The sequence below is a fragment of the Calonectris borealis genome, chromosome 16, assembly GCF_964195595.1.
Source record: "Calonectris borealis chromosome 16, bCalBor7.hap1.2, whole genome shotgun sequence".
NCBI classification, from domain to species: Eukaryota; Metazoa; Chordata; class Aves; order Procellariiformes; family Procellariidae; genus Calonectris; species Calonectris borealis.
Window position 1 is genome coordinate 12,503,132 of NC_134327.1, and position 26,302 is coordinate 12,529,433.

At 43.0% G+C, this 26,302-nt stretch overlaps 2 protein-coding genes across 14 annotated transcripts in view; one reads left to right on the forward strand and one right to left on the reverse strand.

Annotated features, from left to right (window-relative positions):
• The window catches only part of SNX8 (sorting nexin 8), a 30,449-nt gene extending 20,820 nt beyond the window's left edge, over nucleotides 1–9,629 (reverse strand). Inside the window, exons 1-3 of one of the 10 annotated variants that reach the window (XM_075165320.1) lie at nucleotides 9,263–9,629; nucleotides 8,028–8,107; nucleotides 3,239–4,222 (exon numbers count right to left, since the gene is read on the reverse strand). In XM_075165320.1, the coding sequence (XP_075021421.1) occupies nucleotides 3,239–3,296 (58 nt within the window). In that variant the 5' untranslated portion in view covers nucleotides 3,297–4,222; nucleotides 8,028–8,107; nucleotides 9,263–9,629. Of the gene's footprint in view, nucleotides 1–2,002; nucleotides 2,086–3,238; nucleotides 4,560–8,027; nucleotides 8,108–9,262 lie in introns of those variants that run through there. The other 9 variants (XM_075165317.1, XM_075165319.1, XM_075165318.1 and 6 more) reach the window with 9 other exon arrangements.
• Nucleotides 9,630–10,293: 664 nt separating this feature from the next.
• EIF3B (eukaryotic translation initiation factor 3 subunit B) overlaps nucleotides 10,294–26,302 on the forward strand; it is a 396,012-nt gene continuing 380,003 nt past the window's right edge. For 3 of the 4 annotated variants that reach the window (XR_012676123.1, XM_075165314.1, XM_075165313.1), the window contains exons 1-14: nucleotides 10,294–10,926; nucleotides 16,259–16,451; nucleotides 17,790–17,909; nucleotides 18,000–18,057; nucleotides 18,735–18,863; nucleotides 19,891–20,048; nucleotides 20,983–21,114; nucleotides 21,227–21,293; nucleotides 21,852–21,898; nucleotides 22,710–22,920; nucleotides 23,498–23,570; nucleotides 24,057–24,179; nucleotides 24,693–24,771; nucleotides 25,648–25,786. Coding sequence is in view for 3 of the 4 variants with exons in the window: in XM_075165314.1 (XP_075021415.1) it covers nucleotides 10,398–10,926; nucleotides 16,259–16,451; nucleotides 17,790–17,909; nucleotides 18,000–18,057; nucleotides 18,735–18,863; nucleotides 19,891–20,048; nucleotides 20,983–21,114; nucleotides 21,227–21,293; nucleotides 21,852–21,898; nucleotides 22,710–22,920; nucleotides 23,498–23,570; nucleotides 24,057–24,179; nucleotides 24,693–24,771; nucleotides 25,648–25,786 (2,058 nt within the window). In the remaining variant the exon portion in view is untranslated. The remainder of the gene's footprint in view (nucleotides 10,927–16,258; nucleotides 16,452–17,789; nucleotides 17,910–17,999; nucleotides 18,058–18,734; nucleotides 18,864–19,890; nucleotides 20,049–20,982; nucleotides 21,115–21,226; nucleotides 21,294–21,851; nucleotides 21,899–22,709; nucleotides 22,921–23,497; nucleotides 23,571–24,056; nucleotides 24,180–24,692; nucleotides 24,772–25,647; nucleotides 25,787–26,302) is intronic. The other variant, XM_075165312.1, reaches the window with a different exon arrangement.

Below are 26,302 nucleotides of genomic sequence, written 5' to 3' on the forward strand. Positions count from 1 at the left end.
CTCCTTAAAAAAAAAACCCAACCAAACAAAAAAACAACAGCTTTCTCAATACAGATGTCAAATATGCATCCTGTGCTAGCTGGTCTGTTTTTTGCGTTTGGGTTTTTTGTTTGGTTGGTTTTTTCTTTGTTTTTGAGGTGTTGGGCATAGTTATGTTTTTTGGTGGTTGGTTGGTTGGTTGGGGTTTCTTTTCCAGCTAAGTTGCAGATTGTTATTCAGCACTTGGTGCTTTTCAAGATGAAGCAGAGAAGTAATGGCACAACTCAAAAATAGTCTGGTGAGGTTATCTAAGCTTTATTTAACAATAATAAAAAAGCACTAGCATTTCTGCATTCCCCTACCGCTGTAGGCCTCTTATCTGCTTCTCAAAATATCGCCATCACATACTAGCAGGAAAAAAGCCCAACAGCAAGTTATCTCCTTCCAATGTCATGCAGTAAATCTGTGTGACAGAACAAAGAACTAACTTTAAGCCTAGTGCCCTGTTCTTTTAACTACGCTGTTAGATCATCAAGTGATTAATTAAGCAATTTCCCAAGTCTGGGAATACAGGAACACATTCCATTTGCAAGTCAGCCACAAAGCCATAGTCCTAAGCTGTAGCAAACACAATAAAGTGAGATGGAGCTACACACATTGAAGAAATAACACGATTAGGGGAGAAAAGCCCATTGAGGAATGTTCCCAAAGGCCACGGAGACAGAAAGTCAAATCCACACTAGGGCAGTTTCCCAGCTCACAGTGGAAGATTGCTAAACCATCATTTTTCACACCCAGCTCAAACGAAGAGGATGGAAGTGTAAAAATTCAGACGCAAAAAAGTAACCCAACAAGCCATAACACATACAACTGTTCTCCAAGAAACTTTAACAAGTGCATTTCAGCTTAACTATAAAACCACCAAGTTTCTACAATCATCCTTCCTTATACAGGCCAAGACAACACCATCGGAAGAAACCGTTTATTTTTGTTTTGCTCCTCACCTTCCTTGCACGTTTCTCACCCTCTTAATTACGCCGGGGAAAAACTTGATCTTAGTATTTCAGCATTAAAAAAAAATGACATGCCACTCCACACACTGCAGTCTCCCAATGGTCTTTTCACATGTTTTATAGTTAGAACAAGCTCATTCACATCTCAAATTCTGTTGAAAAGCAACCAAATCTCCCCTCCTTTTGTACCAGTTCCACATGTCTATAACTGATACATTTGTCTCCATCGACCTGAAGCAACCCACTAAGACTTGAAGATTGTGGGGGAAATCAGTGGTTATGTGCAAATTCTACTGCCTGCAATTGGTACAGCTCTCCCTACCAAGCCCTCCTCCAGGCTGCACACACAGTTAAAGATTTACCACTAGAAGAAAAGGAGACACCCACCTCCCTCCCCAGCCAACACACCTGGATTAGCTCCCTGCAGTCATTGCAAAACAGGCTCAAATGGGAGCAAGAAGAAAAAAGACAACACAAACAACTTCGCAAAACTGATTTTAATGTGTTGTACACTATCCTTTTTCTTTTCTCTCAATTGTGTTAAAGTACTTTTAATCCTGCAAAATTAAAAAGACAGCATTTGTATGTGCTGTCATAGGTGGGCATCAACAGCCCCTGTCCGGACTCTCATTATTACTCGGGAGGTTTAGATCCTCCTAGAATATTCACTGATCTCCAAAAAAGTTACATATAGATGTAAAACTTCCAAGATAACTGAACCCACATCATGATGCTAGAAATAAAAACACTCCTGCTTTCACAGCATTATTTTCCTTTTGCTAAGACCATTAGATTGCTAGACCATTATTGTGAACACTTCTCTCAGTGTTCACAATATAAGCTTTGTCAAAGAAAGCCAAGTTTTCTACATAAGGCTGTGTAGATCAGCTAGCTACAGAAGCACCACCACCAGTGCGGAAGTTAATCAGGTCAAGAATATTCCACTCAGAAACAACTGTATTATCTCTATAAGGCTCCTGAAGCAGATGGTAAATCCGTAATAGACATACCTGAACAAGCTCTCTCTTTGGTACAGTAGGACATTTTTTTCCACAAAGGCTGCTGTTCGATATCCCAATATCTTACATCAGTCCTGGACAGAAATATTCCAAAATAATTTATTTATAACCATTATCTGCATCAGGAGCATCACAGGCCTATCAAAAGCACACTCACATTGACTCCTGAATATAATCCAACCAAACCATTTTTCCCTATATAAAGCTTACCTACTTGTAACCGCTACTGGTTTTTCTTTCCAAAAACAGAGAAAAAAAAAAATACTATGCACAGAGCAGTAATTGCCAGTATGAAACTTTACCCACTTTAAGAGAACTTTAGAGAACTGTATTATCCTGTTTCCCCTCTAAGAATTCCCCTCAGTTTAACTGTTATGAGCCTAGCACATTATTTTCTTCGTTCACCCAGGAGCTCCCTCCGTTTCTCATTTCATAACAAGTGCTGGCAGCATTTGGCTGTAAGTTTCTTCATCTCCGATTCAGCTGCACGCTCTTAAAACTTCAGCGTTTCGAGCTGCTTCTTTTCATGCTCGATCTGCTTTTGGTTTGGGTCAGTAAGGAGAGGAGACGTGGCCTCTGCCCAGGGCTGACCGTGACAGTGCCTACTGAACCGCTTCGTAAACTGTCCCCGCATGCTTTAACGTGCCGCTGAGTCCGTGTCAGCGGGCGGGGCACAAGGAGACGAAATAAAGTCATCCCAGCACCGCAGAACCGCTTAGCCGCGTGACTCCCGAGAGGAAAAGTTCTGGTCCGGGCCCCGCAGAAGGGCTCCCCGGGCAGCTGACCTCCTGCCGAGCCGGACCTGGGACGCGACCGGCCGACGAACGCTGCCCGCGGCGCCCCCGGGCCCGCCTTCCCGCCGGGGCAGGCAAAGCCCACCGACCCGGGGCGCCCACCAACGCTCCCCCTTATTTATCACCAAGGGGCAGAGGCCACCACAAAACGCGCACCGCCGAGGCCCGGCCGTGGCCTGGCGGCGGGGCAGCCCCCCTGCGGGCCGGGGTCGGCTCGGCACCCGCCGCCCCGGGAGGAGAAGAGGAGGGCGGCGCCTTTTTACCTCAGGTTTTGGCGGGGGGAGCGGCCCCGACCGCACCAGAGGAGCCCTGTCACCCTCCCCGAGCCGCCAGCGGGAGGGAAGGGGCACCGCCGCGGCGCCGCTGGAGGCGGGGAGCGGACGGCGCCGCCCCGCCACCCACACCCGCCCTGCGGACACCCGCCGCCCCGTACCTGTGCCGGCGCCCGCGGTGCCTGCGGGCGGCTCGCCGTCCATCGCGGCAGCAGTCATGTGAGACCGGGGCCCGGCGGCCGCCCTCCCCTTCCTCCGCAGCGCCCGCCTGTCAGCGCGGGCGGAGCGGGCGGGGAGAGGCCGCCTCCCGGGGGGCCGGGGCGTGGGGCGGCCGGGAGGCAAAGCACGGCGGGGGCTTTGCTTGTGGTCACAGCACGGGGGGGGAGGGACTTTGGCCGCGCTCTCTCCTCGTCGGGAGACATGGGGTGGCCCTCGCCGGCTCCAGCAGTGCCACCACCACACACCTCCGTGACAGGCGTCCTCACCGGCTACAACAGACCAGACCTCACCGACACCCAAATCCACCTGCAAAACCAACCTGAGAAAGGCTGATGAACCCTCCCCCCTTTCCCAGCCATCCCCCAGGCCCAAAACTTTACAAACCCCTTCTCTTCTCCTGGACTGTCAGGGAAGGACCCCCGCTGCTTCCTGACAGCTCCTGCCATGCATTAGCACCCCTGAACCCCCTGCGTTGGCCGCTCCTCCGGAGCTGCTCTTCCGAGCCATGCCCTGCATTCTGCAGGCACCTCCTATCTTCCATCTTCCCACAAGCTCTGGGCTCTGCTACAGGCCCACAAAACAAGTGAAGTCCTGACACTTCCAATCTAACGAGGGGCCTGCCACGAGCTGCAAAGTTCCTAGGGACAACATGGTACTCTGGGGGCGATCGGGAAAGGCAATGAGCTGTCCCATACCCTGAAAGACACTATGCTGCTTTCTTGAGAAATGCTAAAACTCCGAATACAGATGCATACAAGATGCTCACCCTAACCCCTGCTAGGTAATATCACCATCAGTCCTACTAAGAGAGATGATCTCAGTGATTTATGCTGTAGATCTGGTGAAAAAAAAAACAAAACAAAACAAAACCAAAACCAAGGTTCCATCTTCAATAAAGTCACGAGTTCCAGGAAAATGCAATGCACCTAGAATAAAATAAAAAAATGCATACTATTAAACCGTCTTGCTACCCCTGAACACTCAATACAAAATTATTGACCTGAAAAAAAAAAAAACGCTGTATGCAAGTGTATTTCCTACTACATTTGCTGCTGAACCTTGACTGGTCCTGAAGCTCTTACCTCAGACACCTCTGCTTCTCTAAATGTCAAAACACGCCTGCCCAAATAGCTTAGACCGCTCAAAAGCTGCCATCAACTGAAGGAACGGCAGCGCGCAGTCCCCAGCGCAGCCCAGCAGCAGCCCGAGCGCCCGAGGTACGGGCTGTGCCTCATCTACCCGGGCCCCGCCCACCGCCCTTCCCACAATCCCCTGGGAAAGGGGCGGGGCGAGACACCAGGAGGCGGGGCGAGCAGCGGTGGCGTGGCGGGAGTTTTCTCGCCCGCTGGAGGTTCTGAGCGCGGGGAGCACCGCGCAGGGGAGCCGGCCCTACCGGGACAGCCGGCGCTACCGGGAGCAGCCGTACCTGCTCTTACTGCAGCTACCTCTATAGCACCGGCAACGTGACCGCTAGGGAACTGAACTAAACTTTTCTGGGGCGTAGATGGAAAAAGATAGATGTCACACTAAGCTATGTAGGAAAGTAGCTCATTAAATGCAGTAACAATATTATTATCAAAATTTATGTGCTTTAGTTTCCTATAAACAAACCAAAATGCTATGGATGTGGTGACACTTCATCTCTAGCAAGACCACGTGTACTACCTAACTTCTACCAGAACTACGTTCTGGGTAGGACTGAATGACAAAGCAGAAATAGATCCTGCAAGAATCCCTTCTCAAAAATACCTCCGGTTGCAAAGTAAATTATTTACTGTAAATCACTGACAATTCAGCGTCACCTTGGCGGTCTCTCCAACTGACTCCCTTAACAGAGCTAGATGAGTCCCAAAGGACAGAAAACACCAAAAAACCATGGAAATACAAGAAATGTATCAGAAACAGTATGAAGCAGCCTAACTAACACCTAAGTAGGTAGAACAAAAATAAACTGCAAAACACAACAAAAAAACCCACGGGAGATGTGTCAATAAAAACAGATGAAGGCTATCGCCTTCTCTGAAAAACTCAAGAGGAGATCTGAGCCAAGGACAGACATCTTTGGGGTATCAGATACCAAACAGAAACACATTGTAAGACAGAAAACAGACAGACTGCTCTGGAGCATGAAGATGGCATCGGCAAAGGTTCTGGCAGAACAAGAGGCATCGTTACAGGGATTAGAAAGGTCGGCGGTTCCCGGAGCGTGTCCTGGAGACCATGTCCCCACCAGCATGGTGGTACTCCGGTGCCCACCAAAGCGGTGGTTCTTCGATCCCTGCCAGCGTAGTAGAACCCCAACCCAGCCTCCTCCTTTTGCAGCGCGAGGTCAAGGCCAGAGATTGTGTCATGTCAAAATACCATCACTTGTGACAGCACTTCACGATAATGTCCCTGATGAGGCAACACACTCCAACACACACTTCAGTTCTGGGGGCTCAAGGCTGCTGGGAACGTGTCGGCTTTCTCACAATAGGGGCTCAGACACTCAGAGAGGCAATAAGCCATCCCTTCTGTTGACTGGATTGCTCAAAGTGCTTCTAAACCACTTCAAGATAATAATAAATCTTTAAAACATCTTACAGCGTAGAAAAAGAAGTGATTGGCTCATGGGCTTAATAGAGGCTTTATTCCGAAATCAGGTGTTTTTTTCTGAAAATTGCAAAGGATGGTTGTTGGGAATGTGAAGTTCCAGGCAGATTTAATTGTGCTACAAAAAGTAAGTAAATTGTTGGTAGTGGTAATAAGACAGTCCTTCCAGTTGTTGCCAAGTAGTGCTTGCATAGTCAAGGACTTTTCAGCTTCCCATGCTCTCCAGGGGCACAAGAAGCTGGGAGGGGGGCACAGCCAGGACAGCTGACCCAACTGGCCGAAGGGGTATTCCATACCATATGGAATGTGGTACATCCATACCAGTGTATAAGCTGGGGGAGTTGGCCGGGGGGCAGCGATTGCTGCTCGGGGACTGGCTGGGCATCGGTCGGCGGGTGGTGAGCAATTGCATCGTGCATCACTTGCTTTGTATATTATTATTATTATTACTATTTTACTTTATTTCAATTATTAAACTGTTCTTATCTCAACCCCCAAGTTTTCTTACTTTTTCTCTCCTGATTCTCTTCCCCATCCCCCCAGAGGTGGGGGGAGTGAGCGAGCAGCTGCGTGGTGTTTAGTTGCTGGCTAGGGTTAAACCACGACATACACTCAATATTTTTGATATTTTGGATGCATTTGGATTTCTATGAAATCTTCTTGAAGATAAGTTAAAGCAGATATTTAAGTTTTTTCTGAAGGAAAAGCCATTGTAGCATTTTGTACTATGCACTAGAAGGAATGCACTAATAAAGGTAAATATGGTAGAAACGAACATTTAACTATTCAGGAAAGCACAGAAATAGGAGCCTTTGGAATGCAAATACACTTTGTAAAACTGCATAAAAATATGAATTTCAGGTATGAATGGCTCTCATTTTATTAGTCATTTTTTTTTCTCCACTTCCTGTACTTTATTAGTCAGGAATTATATGGTTGACACTGGTGAAAAATAAGGCATATGTTTTGTACAGTGGTTTTCCTGAAAACACCATCAAACAAGCAAGACACAAAAACGTGTATAGATTCTGGACCTCCAGATTAAGATGCTACCAATCCATAATAATGCTTTATGTTTTTAATATCCAAAGTATTGGATGCATTCACTAATTAATGTTCCTTATATTTATTAATCTTGGGAAGATAAAGAATTATCTCCACTACATGCATAGAGAACTAAACCAGAAAATTATAAAGTGAGAATTATTTCAGGTGTAAGTAATTACGATCATAATGCTCTCCCTTGAAACTTTTCATGCTGCTACAAAGATGTGAATGACTTGAGTGATTCTCCTTTTCCTTCTGCCTCTTGCCTCACTGCTATTTCAGCTGAGATCCCCACAAGCGTGGGTGCAGACTAAAGCTGTGTATAAAATTAAAAAAGGCTGGGATTAAGCTGAGAGGCCCTTCAAATCATGTTTATACAGCAGCCAAGTGGAGAGTTTTGCATGCTCAGCACTTCTGAAAACTAAGCGCTACACAATTTTTTGCCAATATAGCATTTTTTGAGAAAATGAATGGAGGAATCAACATGTTCTCATTTAGCTATAGATTTTTGATTGGTCTGTACTTAAGCTAATAGCATAACTATTTATTTGGTATAAATAAGACATTCTCAACTGAAGATTACTTTTGCAATCCATGGGAGGAGTCTTGAAGAAAAACACCATGAAAAATAATTCAATTGCAGAAATAATTTTTTAACAGGGCCAGAAAGATTGTGCTTGACATAAGTTATTGAACACTTCCATATTTGCTGTAAATGCAGCAAAAGCTTCTGGAAAACCTATAGCATAAAGAAACTATAATCACTAGAGAAAGAAAGAAAGGGCACGTGTCAGCAGGTTCCAGGTTACAAATGAAATGCAAAAGTACATGACTACCTAAGGCCCCGGCCTTTCAATGCATCATTCTGTGCACATCCTATCAGTCAGATAAAATTTCATACAGCCCATAAGAGCTTGCTTACTCTTTCAGAATTCAGTTTAGGAATCAGTGCTGTCACCTCCACTATTCTCGGATCACTTGCAGTTCACGAGGCATTGCCGGTTTGATAGTTGTGTTACAAAAAGCCATTCCTGCTAGATTTCTTTCCCAAAATTTCCCATTGACTAGGAGTTTTGCATGTGGAATACTTACAGGAACAGGCTCCAGCGGCTAGTTTTAAAATCTCTGGTTTTAGAAGTTGTTCCACTCACTTTCAGATTGCTGAGTAAGGACTGGAAGACAAAGAACAGCAGTGAGGTAGTAGCACAGGAACTGAAGGGAAATTTCAATAGAAGAAAGGAAAGGGGGAAGGAAGGAAGAGAAGATAAATCAAAAGTTGCTGCAAAGTAAGGGAAAGTGCAAATAGCAGACCACGCAAAGATAGGAAAGGAGGATCCAGCATTTACACTCAGTGTTTAACCAAAGTGATTTGTAAAATAGTTAGCTTGCAAACAGGAAGAAAGGTAATACGCAAAAATTGCACATTCCAACAATACAGGCAACTATGAAAATGGTGAAACACAGGCGAGAGAGAACACATACATGCTCCTGGAAGAGCATGTAATCTTGAGGACCCATCTGGGACTATGGATTGAACCACAGCATGTCCTCACATTTGGAAAAATACATGATTGTGATGGCAGGAGGGGTAGCAGCATTTTGTTTACCCTTTAGCGTGTCAATGCTGCTGCAAACCAGGAAGACTGGTCAACTACCATGATATAACGAAGGGAGAAAAATAACTGCACAAAGTGCCAGTCATCATTTCCATTCGTAAGCATTGCCCATAGCGTCAGCACGGAATTGACACGCTCAACCAATTGAATCTGAATGGAGTTAGGATGCCATCTTGTGACTAGCTGATAAATTACAGAACTGGGGTTTCTTGGCTTAATTTTCTTAAATATCTTCTCTCAAGATTTTATCAAAACATGAAAGATACTGCAATATAAGATAGGGTCTAAATTTAAAATGCTAAGTACAATACCTGTTCTGCTCTTCTCATGGATTTTTTATGCTGGCATTCTTATTCTGTATGTTTTGATGATTTGATTGAAAGCACTGGGTTCAAAAAAAAACCCTACACAAAATGCAAGTGTTCATCTCAGAAGTGAACACAGATGAACTGTTTCTCAAGAACTGTTCTTATCTTTTTCCTCTAAAAATATCACCGAAGCCTCAAGATGGTATCCAAGACAAATTCCAGGTTCCCTTTGCCACTTTGAATTTATCGTATTAGCATGCATGCTGAAAAAAATGCCACTCCGCATATTTTTGCATCAGCCTGAGGTGCTCTAGACAGAAGGTAATGGTTTAATCGATAAAGAGAGGCCAGCTCTCAGAAAGTTGGTCATGTTGGTAGTCAGCACGAGAGAAGAGAACTTTACCAGTGTAACTCATACTAAGATGTTGGGATTGTGCAAGGTAACACTTCAGATCACTGGAAAACACTAGAGAGGGATATTCGTCTTGTCCTTCTGCCTGTGCCGCTGCACCGAGAGATCACCGTGTCAGGTCAGGTTCACTGCTCCTTTGGAAGGCTTCTCCCGCTAACCGGAGGGTCGAAGCGGTGGGGTGGGATGGCGAGCGTCACTTCGTACCTCGTGGAAAATGTTATTTAAAAACCACAAAGGTCTGGTAGGCCTTACAACGCTCGGAGACGGCCTGGCATATTCAACCCACGGCTGGCCTGGGCTAGCCGTGAGCTAGCTAGCAAGCCGCTCCCGTCGCTTGAGACCCCACAGGCCTGGCTGACCCGCCTCACCGGGCCCTCGCGGGGCTGATGTGGCGGCTGCCGTCGGGCCGTACCATGCGGTCCTGCCGCCCGCGGGGGGGTGCGGCCGTCCCCCGTGTGCTCGCCGCGCCCGAGCACAAACGCGCCGGTGTCAGCGCAGCACCGCGCGCCCCCCCGCATGAGCTTGGTAGCGCCCGCGCGGGCACCGCCAGCCTTCGGGCGAGCGCACGGTGGAAGGTTTGTAGGGGGGCGGCGGGCAGGTTTCGCGTCAGTGTGCTGTCCTGTCACCTTCCGCCTAGCGCTGGACAGGGAAATACGCTGAGCTGCCGAAAACGCAAGAGGCTTCACTCTACGTCAGCGCAGTTAAATGTCACGGCGTCTCCCGCTCTCCGCTTCCCGAAAAATGGTTCGGCCGCACCCCGCCTCAGTAGACTGGAGGGAGGCGCCATCTTGGGCTCAACCACAGCGAGGCACAAAACGGGGGGAGCCACGGCTGCTGTGGGGTGAGAAGGAGCGGAAGCCGCCGCTGGCTGAGCGAGGATTGGGCGGCGAAGGCGTCGGCAGCCGCCTCTGAGCGGAGCGGGGAGAAGGCGGCGGTAGGGAGAAGCAGCGACGGGGCAGCGATTCCCCCCCCCCACCCGCGCCAGTTGGTAGGCGCCGGCGCGCGAGGCCCGCTGGGCCTGGCGCACATGGCCCGGCGGTAGGAGCCTCCCCGCCCCTCCCCCGCTCCTTTCCCCGTCGCGCTCGAGCTGGGAGCGCGCGGCCGGCGCGGCCCCGCACCGACCCCCATGCAGGACACCGAGGAGAGCCCGGCGGCCGCCGCGCCGCCCGACGCCCAGGGGCCCGGCGAGGAGCCCGAGCAGACGGACGGGCCCCCGCCGCCGGCGGAGCCGCCTCAGCAGCAGCAGCAGCAGGAGGAGGAGGAGGAGGAGGAGGGAGAGGGGCAGGAAGAAGAAGGCGAGTCTGAGGCGCCGCCGGGGCCCCCCGAGCCGCCGCCGCCCGCCGCCGAGGAGCCCGCCGCAGCCGCCGAGCCCGAGCAGCCGCCGCCTCAGCCGTCCTCGCCTCAGCCGCCGTCTGGCCGCGAAAGCCCCGAGAAGGCGGAGGCGGAGCCCGAGGCCGAGCCGCCGGCCGGGGCCGAGCCCGAGGCCGAGCCAGCGGCGGAGGCCAAGACCGAGCCGCCGTCGGAGGCTGAGCCGCCGGCCGACCCCGGCGCGGCCCAGGAGAATGGGGAGGCCGCGCCCGCCGCCCCGGTCGAGCCCGAGGACGAAATTTCCTTCAGCGACCCCGAGGACTTTGTGGACGACATCAGCGACGAAGGTGCGGGCTGGGCCGGCGGCGGGGAGCGGGCGGCGGCGCTGGCGGGAGAGCGGCCAGCGCCGGGGCCTGGTCAGGCCGGCCGGCCGTGAGGGGAAGGGAGGGGCCGCGGGGAGGCGGGAGAGCTCCCGCGGTGGGCCCCGGCCCTGCCCGCCGCGGAGGAGCGCTGGGGAGGCCGCGGCTGCTCCAGGCCGAGCCGGCTGGTGCCGTACAGCCCGCCGCTCCTGAAGCCGTGTCAGGGGGCGCGGGCAGCGGGCGCCTCGGGGGTGCCTGAGCGTACCATCCCGGGAGAGTGCGTGGGGAAGCGGGCCCTCTGCTGGGAAACGCTCCGCTTTCCCGAGTCCCTGTGGGCCTGGCAGCCGGCTCGTCCCGTGTGTGCCGTGGCGGCCTCTCCCGCGTGGAAGTGGACTGCTCGTAATACTAAGTACACGTCTTCATCGTAGCAGAGATTCTTAAATGAGCCTTCTTCTGGTGTATTTGTGCACCGTACAATAACGTTTAATTGCTGCTGTTCTTAAACTTCAAGTATCGATCCGTGGGCTACCCTGACAAAGTGGAATCATCAACTTGTGTGCTTTCCGTTTGCCTCCATTAGTTAAACTCCACTGTAAAAACAGAAGTTTTAACTTGTTGACCAGAGGTTTACAAACTAGATTTCATCGTTCTATTCTTTCCACACATCCAAAGTGAAATCCATAGATAAATAGTATGGGTTTGAGAAGAGTTACTGCTCATGAAGATGTGACGTAGGTACTGTGTGACAAGAAAATATGAAAAACTAATTTCTGGCAGTTGAAAATTCAAACTGAGGCTCTTTTAAAAGGATTGGATATTGACTGTCTTAAAATGGCTAAGCCATTGTGTAATTGCATCAATAATTATGGGAATACCTAGTTTTGGCACACAGGAGTTAGAACTCTATTTTAATATTTTTCAGATAAATCATCTCAGTTGTCGGAAAAGCAAAAGTACTTATTTTGCTGATACTTGTTCTAGCATATGTGCTGTTGTAGGATCTTATATACATATACCCTACATGTGGTAGGGTCTTATGTTACATGTATCAGAACTGGAAAAATGTTTCTTAAAGCATGTGATGGTTATTTCAGTTGGCAGTGGAATACAGGTAGTATATGTGCCTTCTAGTGTTCCAGCCCTGTGTTTAGCTTAATAAAACAACAGAAAAATATTTTAGATTAAGAAAGTGTTTGCTATTCTCAATTTAGCAGTCTGTATAGCATTTTGAACTTGTACATTTGTTTCTTAAAGAGACCTTAGCAAAATTGTCTGTAAGCCTATAGTTGGATTCTTTTTGTCTAGTTAAGTGTTTGTGTGATACACTTTGTCTACATTTAGGATTATTATGTTCATTTCTGTCTATTCAGAAATGAGGCATATTTTCCATCCTCACCTATTTTATTGTTAAGGATTAATTTGGTTAACTTCTCAGCTGTATGAATAATACAGTGTTAGTGTCTGAATTACAGTGTTTAAGTTTAGTCACTTGCTCGTCTGGCTTTCCATCTGTGTGTTACGTCTTGAGCTTCCTTATTCCTTTCCCCTTATCCTGATGACTCCCCAAGGAGAAAGGCAGTCCATCACTGTTCCTGAGCCAAGGCTATTTCAATGCTAATGATAACATTACCTTTTCAGGAACACCTTTGAGCTGGACCAGCTTTAGGATTGGACCATCTGAGATGCATTACTTCAGCTTTTTTCTTCCAGAACGGTGTTGGCATGGCAGAACAGCTGGTCCAAGTTCAAGCAAGAGAGGGGATGTGTCAGATATACACTTAGCTGCAATGAAGATTTCATTCAGATAATGATAGTGGTCCTTAAACTACCGCCAGCTGAAGATAGCTATGTACCCACCACACCCCGCTTTTCTTGTGGGTGCAATAAGAGCTGGCTAAACCAGCTTCTTACCCTTTGAAGATTTCTTTGTTCACAATTTTGAATTTAAGGTAGAGAAATGGAACGATGTAGGTATTTGTCTTCAATCTGTTACCCTGTAGTGAATCAAAACTGTATTGTATTCTTGCACATGAATCTATGCATTCCTTGCTTTGTCTGTAGGCCTACAAAGTCTTTTGTGAGAAGTGGTTATGTAAAAATGACTAATAGAACCTAAAAAATTACCCTTTTCTGTATTTTTTTTTTCTTGTAGGCTTCTGTGGAAATGTCCTTGTGGGACATGCTTTTATTTTATATGCAGGGAAAATCTAAGATATGGGATTATAGGGTAAATAAGAAATTTACATGTTATTTTACTGTAATATAAGACTTTTAAATTCCTCCTTTCAATCCTTAAAATTATTGTAGGCATAACAGACACTTCACTGCGTGTGTCCTAAATCCTAGGCAAGTGATTACCTATCCACAACTTCAGTGGATTGTCAGCTACCTGGAGAATGGCTTACTCCTAAAAGAATATCTTAAGGTCTGGTATATACTAGGAAGTTAACTTGCAGCAGTCATCTGTGTTCTTCTCTTCTGGATCTGAAATGGTTTGAGTCAGCTTTCAACTTTGCAGCAAAAAGTTAAAGAAGGAGGGGAAGGTGGTCCAAAATATGTTCGGTAGTAACTTAAAGCACTTTCAGTCTGTGTGGTAGAATACTGTCTATGGAGCAATTCCTGATAGCCACTGCTGTGCTTTTGAAAGAAGTCAGCTGTATGTTTCATTTTCCTTCTACTTCTTTGCCTACCTATTTGTTCCCAATAGTGCTCTTAAAGTTGTCATTGTCTGTGATTGTGCTTACTGGGACTGGTGCCTCTATCTTCCTGTCAAGTTTTTTGATCGTCCTCAGTGATCTGTATGGTTTTGTGCTATCAGAATATCTGTTCTTAACTGTCTTTCTTTATGAACTTTTCCTGTGCTTGGCTTTTTCTTTTCCCAATTTTCAGTCTGCTGCTCCCCACTAAGGGCTCTCTTCCACCTTGTTTCTTAAACATTCACTTCTAGCAAGTCCTCCTACTCTTTACTAATCTTTGCATTGTACACTGTTCACTGAATATTTGGCTTGCTCTGAAGGGTAAATGCAGTCTTAGCCATTTTTGAATAGTTGCTACAAACTAGTAAATAGTTGCTATAAATAGGAGAAGTTTGTGGGCATAATCTAAAGTGTGCGGAGTAAGTAAAATGGTGTAGCAAAAAGTTAGCATCTTTTAACTTCTTATTTGTACTTCCTACATGCACATGGAGAGTATCTTTTTGAGTAATTAATACTACAAACAACAACATTCTGTGAGTACTACATAATCTTGGTGGTGATAGCATCTGTTTATGCATAAACTTTTGTGAAGCATATTGTCCTGAATCAATGGAAAGCGTCACATGTAATAACCTGTTGAAGCTTAAATTTATAGAAGGCCAAGGTTTTTTGGTAGTTTGAAATTCAAAGGAAGCATATTTCTTCACTGCTAGAGATCTTTCCAGTGCTGTTGCTGCGCAGGATAATTTCTAGAATTCCAAAACCAGCAAAATTCTGTAAAAATGTCTCCAAAATATCAACACATCTAACACCCTTTTTCATTTGTTCTCATATTTTAAGTGTTTCTACACGTGTTTGGATTTTTTTTTTCCCCTGGTCTGTGAATGCTGTATGTAGTCTGACTCTCCAAATTTTATTTTTATATTCTAATTTGGAAGTATAGTGGCATGCACTTATTTTCTGTCTAGTCTTGCATTTTATAGTGGCCTTCACATAAGCTTCAAACTTACTGCAGATAGTTTTCCTATTTATATGGCATGTGTGAAACTTTGCCATTCATTTCAGCATGTTTGGCTTTTTTTTGTAAGCAGAATATCTATTCTGGTCCATGTAAGTACACAAAACTAAAAATGTCAATAAAACAAAAATAATCTGCCACTTCTAACTGATGTTTCTTTAGAACACAATAATGCAGTCGTTAATAAGTTGCAGGGGCATGACCAATTACACTGTGAAACGATCAGTAATCTAGACAAGAATTAAAGTGTATGTTTGAATAGGATAGCTAGCGATAGTGTGGGATTTTATTCCTGGAAAGGTTTAAAAATAATCTTAGGTTAAAGTTATTTGAGAAATTGTTTGGATATCCTTGTCTTTAGCGATTCTGGTTCAATCCATTGAGGATTGAATCATTGATGTAATTTTTCTGACTCTTCTTGGATCTGCAGGTCAGTACATTTCTGTAGTTAGGTAATGTTAGTTTGAGAAGCGTGTTTAAATTCGTACATTAGCAATGTGGTTTAGTCGGTGGATACAGAACAATCTAGCAGAATTGACTTGAGGAGTAGATTAAAGTTAGACACATCTAGAACTCTACAGAATGTATGTGTAGAAGCCTACCACATAAAAGTAATGCAGCGTTGTTGTTGAAGCTCCTGATCTTGTGCACAACTTATAGGTGTACTTTGTACCTTTTAACTGTTTTCATCCCAGTGTGTGGTGTGCAAGCCACAGCTGCAGAGTTACAGTCATTCTGAATGTTTTCCCTTCTGTGTAAGGGAAGTTTCAACAATACTGTAAGCAATCTCTTCCCAGTAGAAAGAAGCTTGAAGCTGACAGTGCAAGGGACTGAACAAACCATCCCACCAGCAAGTAGTCTCAAAATCTGTAAGACAGTGTAGGAAAGGAGAATTAGTATGGTTGAAGAATATCCAGAGTATGAAAAGGTGTGTGCTTGCCTTCACTTGCTGCACGCTTAAATATGGCTTTAAGTGTCTTGTCTTAGACCTTCATTTTTGTGTTTAATTAAAGGTTTAGACAGAGTGTGAGTTCTCAAACATAATTATAGTGATGCTAAGACATGCAGAGCTTCCAGTATGGCAGAAGGTTTTGAATTATGCTAAAACTCATATAATTTGGGAGAGAGGTACATGTTACATTTCTTTTTATCAAAGTCATCCAGTTATAATTTAAGCAAGGCTACTAGTCAGAGCTTGGGTAGTAAATCTTATTTTTAAGATAAGCAGAGTGGTCTGCTCTGTCATCAATTTTGAGGACTTCATGAGCCAGTTCCAACTCCTGAAACAAGCTAATAGTGCAAGTGTTGACATCCTCAGTGTAAGATATTTCTTTAAGAAAGACTTCAAGAGTTAGCTGCTTGAAGTTTGTCAAGAAACTGCGTAATCATGCCTCTTAGTGAGGAAGTACTGTTGGAGTATTGTGTATTCGCTTCAGTTGTTTTTCAGATAGAACGTTCATTCACTACCAAGTTCCTTGATTCTTGAAATTTCCTGAAATTTGAAGTCTTCCTGTTCTCTTACTATCACTATTCTTTTCATCTTTCTGTCTTCCTCCTTAGTGATGTAAACTGGTGCCTTAGTTTCTTGTATGCTTTTTCTTTGCAGAATTACTTGGTGATGTACTGAAAGATCGGCCGCAGGAAGCAGATGGAATTGACTCAGTAATCGTCGTGGATAATGTTCCCCAGGTTGGACCAGACCGGCTTGAGAAACTGAAGAATGTCATCCACAAAATATTTTCCAAGTTTGGTAAAATTATCAATGAATTTTATCCAGAAGCAGATGGGAAGACAAAAGGGTAAGTCATGGTAACTCCTACTGGAAATAGGATTGAAACACTGCTCTGACTTACCCTTGATTATTAGTGTCAATACTTTGTGGCCAATTTTTATGGTAACCTCATAGTCACGCTCATCACTTTCTTCTACCTTAGTCTGTACAATCCTGATATCTAGTCTAAGGGACAAACGGAAGTTCCCTAGGGAGCTGAGAGGCTTAATAGCTCATTCAGCAGCAGTGTGGGGGGAGATTAATTATGGAAACAGTTTAGCTGGGTTTGGAAGACAAATTTCTGTGCAGTACTAAATGGCTTTTTTTTTGTTAATTTTCTGCCATGGCTAATAAATAGGTTAAAGGTCCATTTTAGTTAAAAACTTAGTAGCAGTGGATGTACTGTTTATTGCAAAATGGACTGTCAGTACTCTGTCTCTGGTTGCCAGTGCTTATGCTTACATTAGTGACTCGAACTTCCTTAAGTTCAGCGAGCCCTTCCCAGGACCCTTTTCCCCTTTGCCAACTTCTGATCCCTGTTCCTGGTTAATTGCAGCATCTGAAATTGAGAAGAAAGCTAACCAGAAATGATCTAAAAAGAAAGTTTTAGGGAGAGAAACCAGGCAAAAATGAATCTGATAAATACGAGGTTTTACTGAGTGTTGTTACTGTGGTTGGAGTATTGAGTCTGGGAGGAATCCATAGTTTAGAAAGCGTAAAAAGAGTGGGTTTTCTGGAGTGGAGGGAGGGTTTGTTGGTTCTGTAAGGTCAGCATGAGAAGCATGAGAAAATTATTCTTTCTTTCTGTGTTCATGCCTCTCTTTGAGGCAGTGTGTGATAGTCTTCAGGATACTGTTAATTTTAGGTCTGCTGTGCTATAAGCTAGATTGTATTAGTGGCAAGAAGGAAGCTGAATTCAATGTAATTGAGAAACAAGAGGGGTGCTTTGAGATGCCTATGACAGCAAGATGTACAATTTCTAAACGTGATCTGTCATTCAGCTGTAAAGAGCTGCATACTTAACCTGCCTGTTACTAGCTCTCATTCTTTTGTGTTGCATTGAACTTGCGTTCATCGCTTAGTCTAGCCCATTTACAGAAAGGATATCCATTTAATTCAGGTCAAGCCCATACAGCTAAAAAGTGTATATGGCCTGTGGCCAAAATGGAGATTAATTGCTTTTGACCCTAATTGGTTAGGGACAAGACAAGAAGTTATTTTGTAGATGCTCTGTACTGAGTTCTTAGTTCATGTCCATTGTTTCTTTTTTATTTTATTTATTTATTCAATTTCTTTTTTATTATGAGCCTGTTACGTAGTCAATGATGACTTCTGAACTTCCTACTTTTATCTTCCTTTATGGTAGGTACATCTTTCTGGAGTACATGTCTCCATCTCATGCAGTGGATGCTGTGAAGAATGCAGATGGATACAAACTGGATAAACAGCACACTTTCAGAGTCAACCTTTTCACAGACTTTGATAAGTGAGTGCAGCTATCGTGTGTATCTGTAGATTTTGGGATTCTAATCAAGAGTGCCTGTATGGAGTGTAACCAATGAAATTGCTCTTTCAGGTACATGACAATCAGTGATGAATGGGAAATCCCTGAGAAACAGCCATTTAAGGATTTGGTAAGGATATTTTGGAGAAGTGGAAAGAATATTCAGCATAATATGAAATGATTACTTCATTGCTGGAGTATTCGTATGAAAATAGAAATGATGTGTTAATAGTGTTGTTATAAGTAGGAGTAGTGATCATGTGCCTCTGTTCCTTCATTCTCACTGTCATGAAGTGACAGGAAGAAATTAGTGGTTTTGTTTTCCACATAGGGTAAAACCTAAGAGTAAATAATGATTTTGCACAAGTCATTTAAAAATGGAATTTTGAAAGCATCTTCTTATATTTTTAAATGTTTGAGGCAAACCTCTGTGTTTGTTACCATTAGCTTTGTAAATAGTCCTGTGGAGGAAGGGATAGTTTTTATAAGAAACAAAACAAAAAACCAAACCAAAACAAAAAACAAACAAACACCAAAAAACCCCTTAAGTTATTTTAGGCAAGAAGTGTTAAACATCATCAAACCACCTTGAAGGTCCACCTTTTTATGATTTGTTCTCTTAGCCTCCAGTAACCAGTAGTTTGAGTTATTTAATTTCACTTTAAAAACTTGTTTGCAATGGTAAGACTCCAAAGTTGCATGCTCTCTGTAAGACCGACTTCAACCTGCCAGGTAGATATTAATTTGAGGAACTTGCCATCTTAGCCTTTGACTCACTAATAATCTTTTTGCTTCTGTTTTTCTTAGGGGAATCTCCGATACTGGTTGGAAGATCCTGATTGTAGGGATCAGTACAGTGTGATCTTTGAGTCAGGAGATCGCACCTCCATTTTTTGGAATGATATCAAGGAACCTGTTCAAATTGAGGACAGAGCAGTGAGTGTCCTGGAAGTGCTGTACATTGCAGATGCACTGTCAGTCTCATTCATTTTATGACATTTCAGGTTTTTCTTTTTTTTTTTTTTTAAAAGATATTTTTTCCCATTGCTGAAATACTTTTTTATTCTTTTTGAAGAGGAGTGGTGAAATTACATCATTTAGAATTAGACTTAGCTGCTTAGGTAAAGCAAATGTGGAGTTAACTTGTTTGTGCTGTTCTTTTTTTTAACTGGTCCATGATGCCTATTAGTTTCCTTCATCTGTATATTATAGGTGATTCAGAAAGACCTGAAAATGCAAAGTCAGAGTTTGAGGAGTACTATTCATTAGACTTGAGTATGTACTTAAGTATGCCGCTTCTGATCACTTTTTGCTTTTTTGCTGACCGCAGAGGTGCTAAAGAGGAATAGCTGGTTTGGTAATAGCATATAAAAGGGAGAGTTAGTGTGCCTGTCTGCTGCAGGCAGTTGACTTGCTAAGAACTGTTGGTACTAGAAGCATTTTCTTTAATAACCATTACACATTACAGTAGAAGGAAGTTGGCTCTGGGATGATGAGTAATTTTGCTCATCACCATGGTCACTGCCGTGGTCTATATTGCTGAAACCTCTCTTACTTAGCTGTTAGTCAAGAGCTGTATTGTTGAGAAATTTGAAATACTTAGCCTTACTTCTGAGAGGAGTGTGTTCTTAGCAGGGCTGAAAGGCAACAAGGAAACCCAAGCCTGTTAGGTGTTTAATTGTTATTATACAAAGGTTGTCACTGTAGCTGGAAAATGTTTTTGGTGATCAGTAAGTTGAAAAGGTCTCAACTGACAGTTTTCAACCTGAAGAATAAGTACTGTGCATTATGTCTATGAAATTAAACTCCACAACTAGTCCAAGGTATCACTGATTCTGAGATCTTCACTTAGTAAATGGAGTTGCAAAATGTGATGCTACAAGCCACACATTAATTCTTTCCCCTTTAGGAATCCAGCATGAAATTAAACCTTTGTGTATACTTTTTTTTTTTCCAAATCCAGCGGTGGACAGAAACCTATGTACGTTGGTCCCCGAAGGGTACCTACTTGGCTACGTTCCACCAGAGAGGCATCGCACTTTGGGGTGGAGAGAAGTTCAAGCAGATTCAAAGGTTTAGTCACCAGGGAGTGCAGCTTATTGACTTCTCGCCCTGTGAAAGGTATGGAGTATGACATTGGTTTGGGCTAAGGGATCAAAAGCATGAAGCACACACATTCTGGCTGCTGTGCTTTCAAATCTCATGGGGTTGGGGTCTTCTGTTCTCCTTTGCCTTTGGAAGTACTGCTTTTCATGCTTAAATCCTTCTTAGAATGAGTGAAACTCTGCCTGACTTTTCTTTGTCTTCAGGAAAGATACTTAACATAATCTGGAATAATTGGTCTACAAAACTGAGCTGACAAGTTTCCTCAAAGACATTATTATCCCAAGGGAGAAGACTGTATTTTTTTTTTTCTTTAGTTGGATAGGATGTCTGTATTGTTAGATTTCTAGTTCTCTGAAAAGTTTCAGTTGAGTGGCATCCTCCAAATCTGTAGTACTGAAACGAATTCCTTAAGCTTTTTTTAACATTAAAGAGCTCTTTAGAGAAGGCTAAAATAATTTCAGGATTGAGATGCATCTTGTTTTGCTAGTTTTCAAGTAACATATTTGGAAGCAATTAGGTTTTGTGTTTTATTGTCTTAAAGCGAGATTATTTATCTTTAAATAAAGGACTCTAGCATACCTATAGTTCAGGTTGGCTAAGGTCAATGGATTTATATTCGGTTTGAAACCAATGATGTTCTCGTGGCAAAACTATATAGTAGGTAACAGTGTATTTGGTGAGTTCCCCTCTCTTGTACCATCGATATGGGAAGACTTGCACATAAATCTAAAGTCTTTTCAGCCAGAGGGATGCCAGGGAAATACTGTGTTTTGGAAGCTTTTTTCTCTCCCTTATCACACTGTTCCTATTTTTCCCTCCTCTCCAAAAAATCTCATTAGAGAAACTGCTGTTTGAAAGTGCATTGTATTTAAATATTATTTGGATGAAAGCCTGCTTGTACTGACATGAGATGAAGTTTTGGCAGTGAAATTGACTATTTCTTTTGTAGGTATTTAGTGACCTTCAGCCCTTTGATGGACACGCAGGATGACCCTCAGGCTATTATCATCTGGGATATTCTGACTGGGCAAAAGAAGCGAGGATTCCACTGTGAAAACTCAGCTCACTGGCCTATTTTTAAGTAGGTTAAGAAACAGAATTAGAGTAGAGAGAAGTAGTCCCAGACTTCATTTAATAAAAAGGCAGTTCCTATCTAATACTCTTTTCTTTTTTTTGTCTTTTTCTTTGCTTAGATGGAGTCATGATGGTAAATTCTTTGCTCGAATGACTTCAGATACCCTCAGCATCTATGAAACACCCGTAAGTTCTTGCTTTTTTTTGCATAACGCTTATTGCATTACAATGTCAGTCTTTCCCATGGTATCTATTTTAAAGGATACATTTTAATAATCCGCTCTAGAGCTGGGCTTAAAAGGGGAGAAATCCACATGCTATTGTCTTGTTCTTTCCTTGGTGAAAAACTGACAGTAAATTTCACACCACACTTCTAGAAGGCCTACACAGCTCAATATACTACTTATAAGAGTCAATAGGATCAAGGTTATATGATGCCTCCCAGCTCTCAGTAGCAGGTGAGTGCCAAAGTACCCAAAACGCACTATAAATTGCAGCCTAATCTAGTCTGTTTTGCTTTTTTATTATAATTCAGGCTGCTGTACTGATTAATTCTGTACAGCAATTTTTATTTTATTTGTAATTGTGGTATACATAAGTTCATAACAAAAAGTAGGGATATAGGATCTCTGAAAACCGAACACAGTTTCCTAGTTGATGTGCTCTAATAATAAGAGTAGAAGATGTGTGTGTAAATATAAGAATGTTACTAACTTGAAAATTCACACCTTTCTCTTCTTTTAGTCTATGGGTTTGTTGGACAAAAAAAGCTTGAAAATCACTGGGATAAGGTGAGTATTCCTTTGTAAAGATAACTGCTCTCTTTAGTTGGAATCTTTATGTCTGAGGCTTTGTTATGGTGAGAAGAATCTTTAGACTGTTGACTAGAGCGAATGGTCTCATATGCTGAAGTGGTCAAATTAGACAAACTGGCAAAAAGGAATGGAAAATTCTCCATTTATTGATGGCCACAGTTGACAGCTTGTACGCTTTGAAACCCTCTTTGTAGTACTGCTTAATCCAGGGTCTAGCTTGGGAGTCCTGTTCCTTGTCTACAAAACCAAACTGGAATGCAGTTTGTTAGGGAATATCTCCCTAAGAAGATTTGTACACTGGCTTAAAACAGTGTGCTGTATACTGCCTGTTGGCAAGGAACAGGTTTGGTTTTGTGCGTGTCTGCAGAATGACTCCTGTGAGAGTTTTTGAGGTACCTCTCTGTAAAGCAACAAGAAAATTAGGTGTACCCAGGTGCAAGAAGATTGTCTCCAGTGTAATTTAATAGGGTTTTTTTGCTCATTGGTTTAATCAGCCTGTTTCTTAGATCTTTGGCAGTTACACTGGGTGTAACCCCTACTCTTTAGTGAAATGTACTGTTTTGATAACCTTGGTCATATAGCAAGTTTAAATAGCAGTTTAAAAGTCTGTTTTGGTATGATATGTGTAAGGTTATTAAATTGTCCTCAGTTGCTTGTCTGTATCTGTCTTTATTATTGAGAGTTGGTATTTGTCTGCAACATTCAGATACAATGATGAAAATGGTTTCTGCTTGTAGTATCTCTAACTAAAAATTAAAATGGCATATTTCTAACTTTCTTCCTGTAGAGACTTCTCATGGTCTCCAGGTGGTAACATAATTGCTTTCTGGGTGCCTGAGGACAAAGACATCCCAGCAAGAGTGACTTTGATGCAGCTGCCTTCTAGACAAGAAATTCGTGTGCGGAATTTGTTCAATGTCGTAGATTGTAAACTACACTGGCAGAAGAACGGGGATTACCTGTGTGTGAAAGTAGACAGGACTCCCAAAGGCACACAGGTATGTGGATTCTGATCATATTCATAAAATTTGGTTCTATCTCATGCTGACACCTCATTTTCTTACAGTACTGTCTTTTAATATAGACAATTATGTGTTCTCAAAGCTATTTTTCATTTTTCCATTTGAATTTGAGGCATGTGGAGAGCAAACTGTATGTAATGTTTGCCTCCAAGATTTGCTTTGATTTTAGTGGCATCTTGGACTTGGGTGAGAGCTATATGCCTCATCTTTTTTCCTACTCACTGTTAAGCAGTTGTTGAACAACCCATAGGTCATGCTGCACAATGTGCCATATGTTTATCTGTCTTAATTAAATTTCCTAACAGTCTGAAAAGAAACAAAGGCTTTTGTACAATTTTTCACTTATTCTTCATCAGAACAGGAAAATTTAGAATGTGTTCGGTAATGAGGCATACTGTATTTATCTGCTCTCATTAAAGAAACAAATCTTGACTCTGTCTCTCATCCTGTGTTCTGACAGGCTAATTGTGTAGTTGACCTTCTATGCCTAGCAATAAAATTATTTGCTCTACTGCTTTTGTGCTGGATAATGAGCTGATTTTGGTCTTTACAGGGAGTAGTGACCAACTTTGAAATATTCCGAATGAGAGAGAAACAGGTGCCAGTGGATGTGGTGGAAATGAAAGGTAATGCCAAGTATTTCCTTACTTTTGATCTTTAACTTTTTGGAGTAGACGCTTGCATGTTTCTTACCAGTTCCTGTCAACATGTGACATAATTAGGAAGCTAACTCTTTTGATAGGAGCTACAGTATTCACGTTGCAGAGTCTCTCTTGTGAAAATGAGAAATCAAAACTTTTATTGCTATTCATGCTTGTGACTGACTTGAAAAATGACAGAACTGAAAATCTGTTTATTAATAAAGATGGTAGGGCTGATAATATGAGAGTATTTTGTAGAAGATGGAAGACTTTGGAGCTATTGTTTGACTGAAACACTTCCCATAACTCCCTGCATTTGTCTTATCAACCTGTGTTTTAAAAGGTAGTCCATGTGGCAAAGTCTTAACTGATGGGTTCGCTCTCTTCAGCGTATTGGTTTTCTTTGGTAACTGCTTGAAATCAAAGCTGTGTGTTGTCTTTTGACAGAGTTTTGACCTGTTTTTGTTGCAGAAAGCATCATAGCCTTTGCTTGGGAACCAAATGGAAGCAAGTTTGCTGTGTTGCATGGAGAAACTCCACGAATTTCAGTTTCCTTTTACCATGTTAAAAACAACGGGAAAATAGAACTCATAAGTAAGTGACTGAAAAACAAGTGAAAAGTGCAGATACTAAGCATTTTGCATGGCAGTAGATACAGTAAACTCAAAATTGTGGCTGTTTGTGGTGGATAGTACGGCAATAGGTGCTATACGCCTGACATTGTGTTCTAGAGATCTAACTTTCTGGTGACAGCTAAACTGTTTTCACTTTGAATCAGTCCAGGGCCTGGGAATAAAAGGCCTACAAGGCAGAATAATTTTGTGGCCTTGGGAAGTTCATGTGAGGTGATAGCAAAGACTTGGCTCACTTCAGATAAAATTTATTCCCAAGTTAGGTGTCTTCTGATCTTCTCTTTCTTCTGCTAGCTTTGGATGTTCTGGTGCTACTGGGTTTTGTCTTTAGAAGTGTGGAGCTAAGGGTTGTTGTTAGGACTTGCTTGCAGAGTTCAGAAATGTCTTTTGAGGAATGGATGGAGTTGACTGCTTGTAAGCTAATTGATGGCATTGGTTTGAGATCTTTTTGTGAATTGGTCTTGTTTCTTTCCAGAAACGTTTGACAAACAGCAGGCAAACACGATATTCTGGAGTCCTCAAGGGCAATTTGTAGTGTTGGCTGGGCTCAGAAGGTGAGTGTATTGCAGAGGTTACTGAACACCACATTCATTTTAAGAAGGAAAAAGACTACAGAATATCTCATCAAGAAGTATTTGGTATCTCCATGATGTTGCATTACTTAATCTGTAAAGCTGTAATCCTGATACAGTTTTGCAAAAGCAAAGGAAAAGAAAAGACGCAATATCATGATGTAGCTTAGTCCTTTGTAATTTTTACTTGCTATTTTTGCCACATCAAATGAAGAATGCATTTTTCAACAGAAAAGTGGACATGTAGAAACACTTTTTAGCTGTTCAAGTTAAATACTGACTCTCAACTAATCCAGTTCGCACCGTGCATGTGGCTCTTATAACACGTGTGTTGTCATAGCCTTGTGCTTCCTCATGGGCCATACCTCTTAATGAAAAAGCTGTTTTGTAAAAGAATTATCAAGAAAGTTTCACATTAGAGCAAGTGAAAATGTTTTTTATTAACCAGTTGAGTAGTATTTGCCTTTACAAGCTTTCAGACAAGCGGTGCTGTTAATCTTAGAAATCTGTTTTTCTCTCTTTAATCTTGTCTTCACTACTTAAATATGTCTAAGCATATGATGGTTAAATTTTGGCTGTAACTGGCCTATAGTATGTTTTCAATGTGACGTTAAGAACAGAAATAAAATGGGTTAAGGGTCATTGAACATAGAAACAAAAGTGTCATTCTTACTCGGATTTTTGTTTTTATTCATTGCATTGCTTTCTAGCCACCGAGACTGGTATAAGCCTGTCTCTTGGTTGCTGTGAAAATTTATCTTTATAGTGAGGAGTTGTAAAGATGCAGCTTGTGAAATGCTTTTAAAAAAACAGGCTATACTAGTGTGTAAAACAATCTGTCTGTTTTTGTCTTTGCAGCATGAATGGTGCCTTAGCATTTGTTGATACATCTGACTGCACTATGATGAATATTGCAGAACACTATACAGCTTCAGATGTGGAATGGGATCCTACAGGCAGATACATTGTGACTTCTGTGTCTTGGTGGAGCCACAAAGTACTAATGCTTGCTTTCCCCCCCCCCTTTTTTTTTCCCCCCTCCTCCTTTCTCTTCCAGAGATATTGGAAAGGGCTATTGGTTAGGAATAAAAAATGGAACATGTCACTGGTCATATGACATAAAACCTGCACCATAGTTTTATACGTTAATTTCTGAACATCAGTATTTATTTGGGCCATTAGCTTCACCGGTTGTCCAAAATAAGTTCTGGAAGGGCAGTTCATGAGTCTAAACTGAGTGTCCTTTTTATGAATTTTCATTATGTCTTTAGCGGTTTGAAACTTGATCTCTTTGTGGTCCACACAGAACAGCAGGATCTATTGCACCTGTCATTACTTTTGCTGGTTCCAGCCACTGCACTGTAATCCTCTCTTGTACAAGCATAGAATCTGAGACTTAAGAATATGATAGAAGGGCTGGCTTAGTTTCAAACTGTTGTATCCTCCAGAAGGTACCTTCTTGCAAAGCTTCAGTGGAACAGATATTTTGCTGAGGAATTTGACTTGTGCAAGG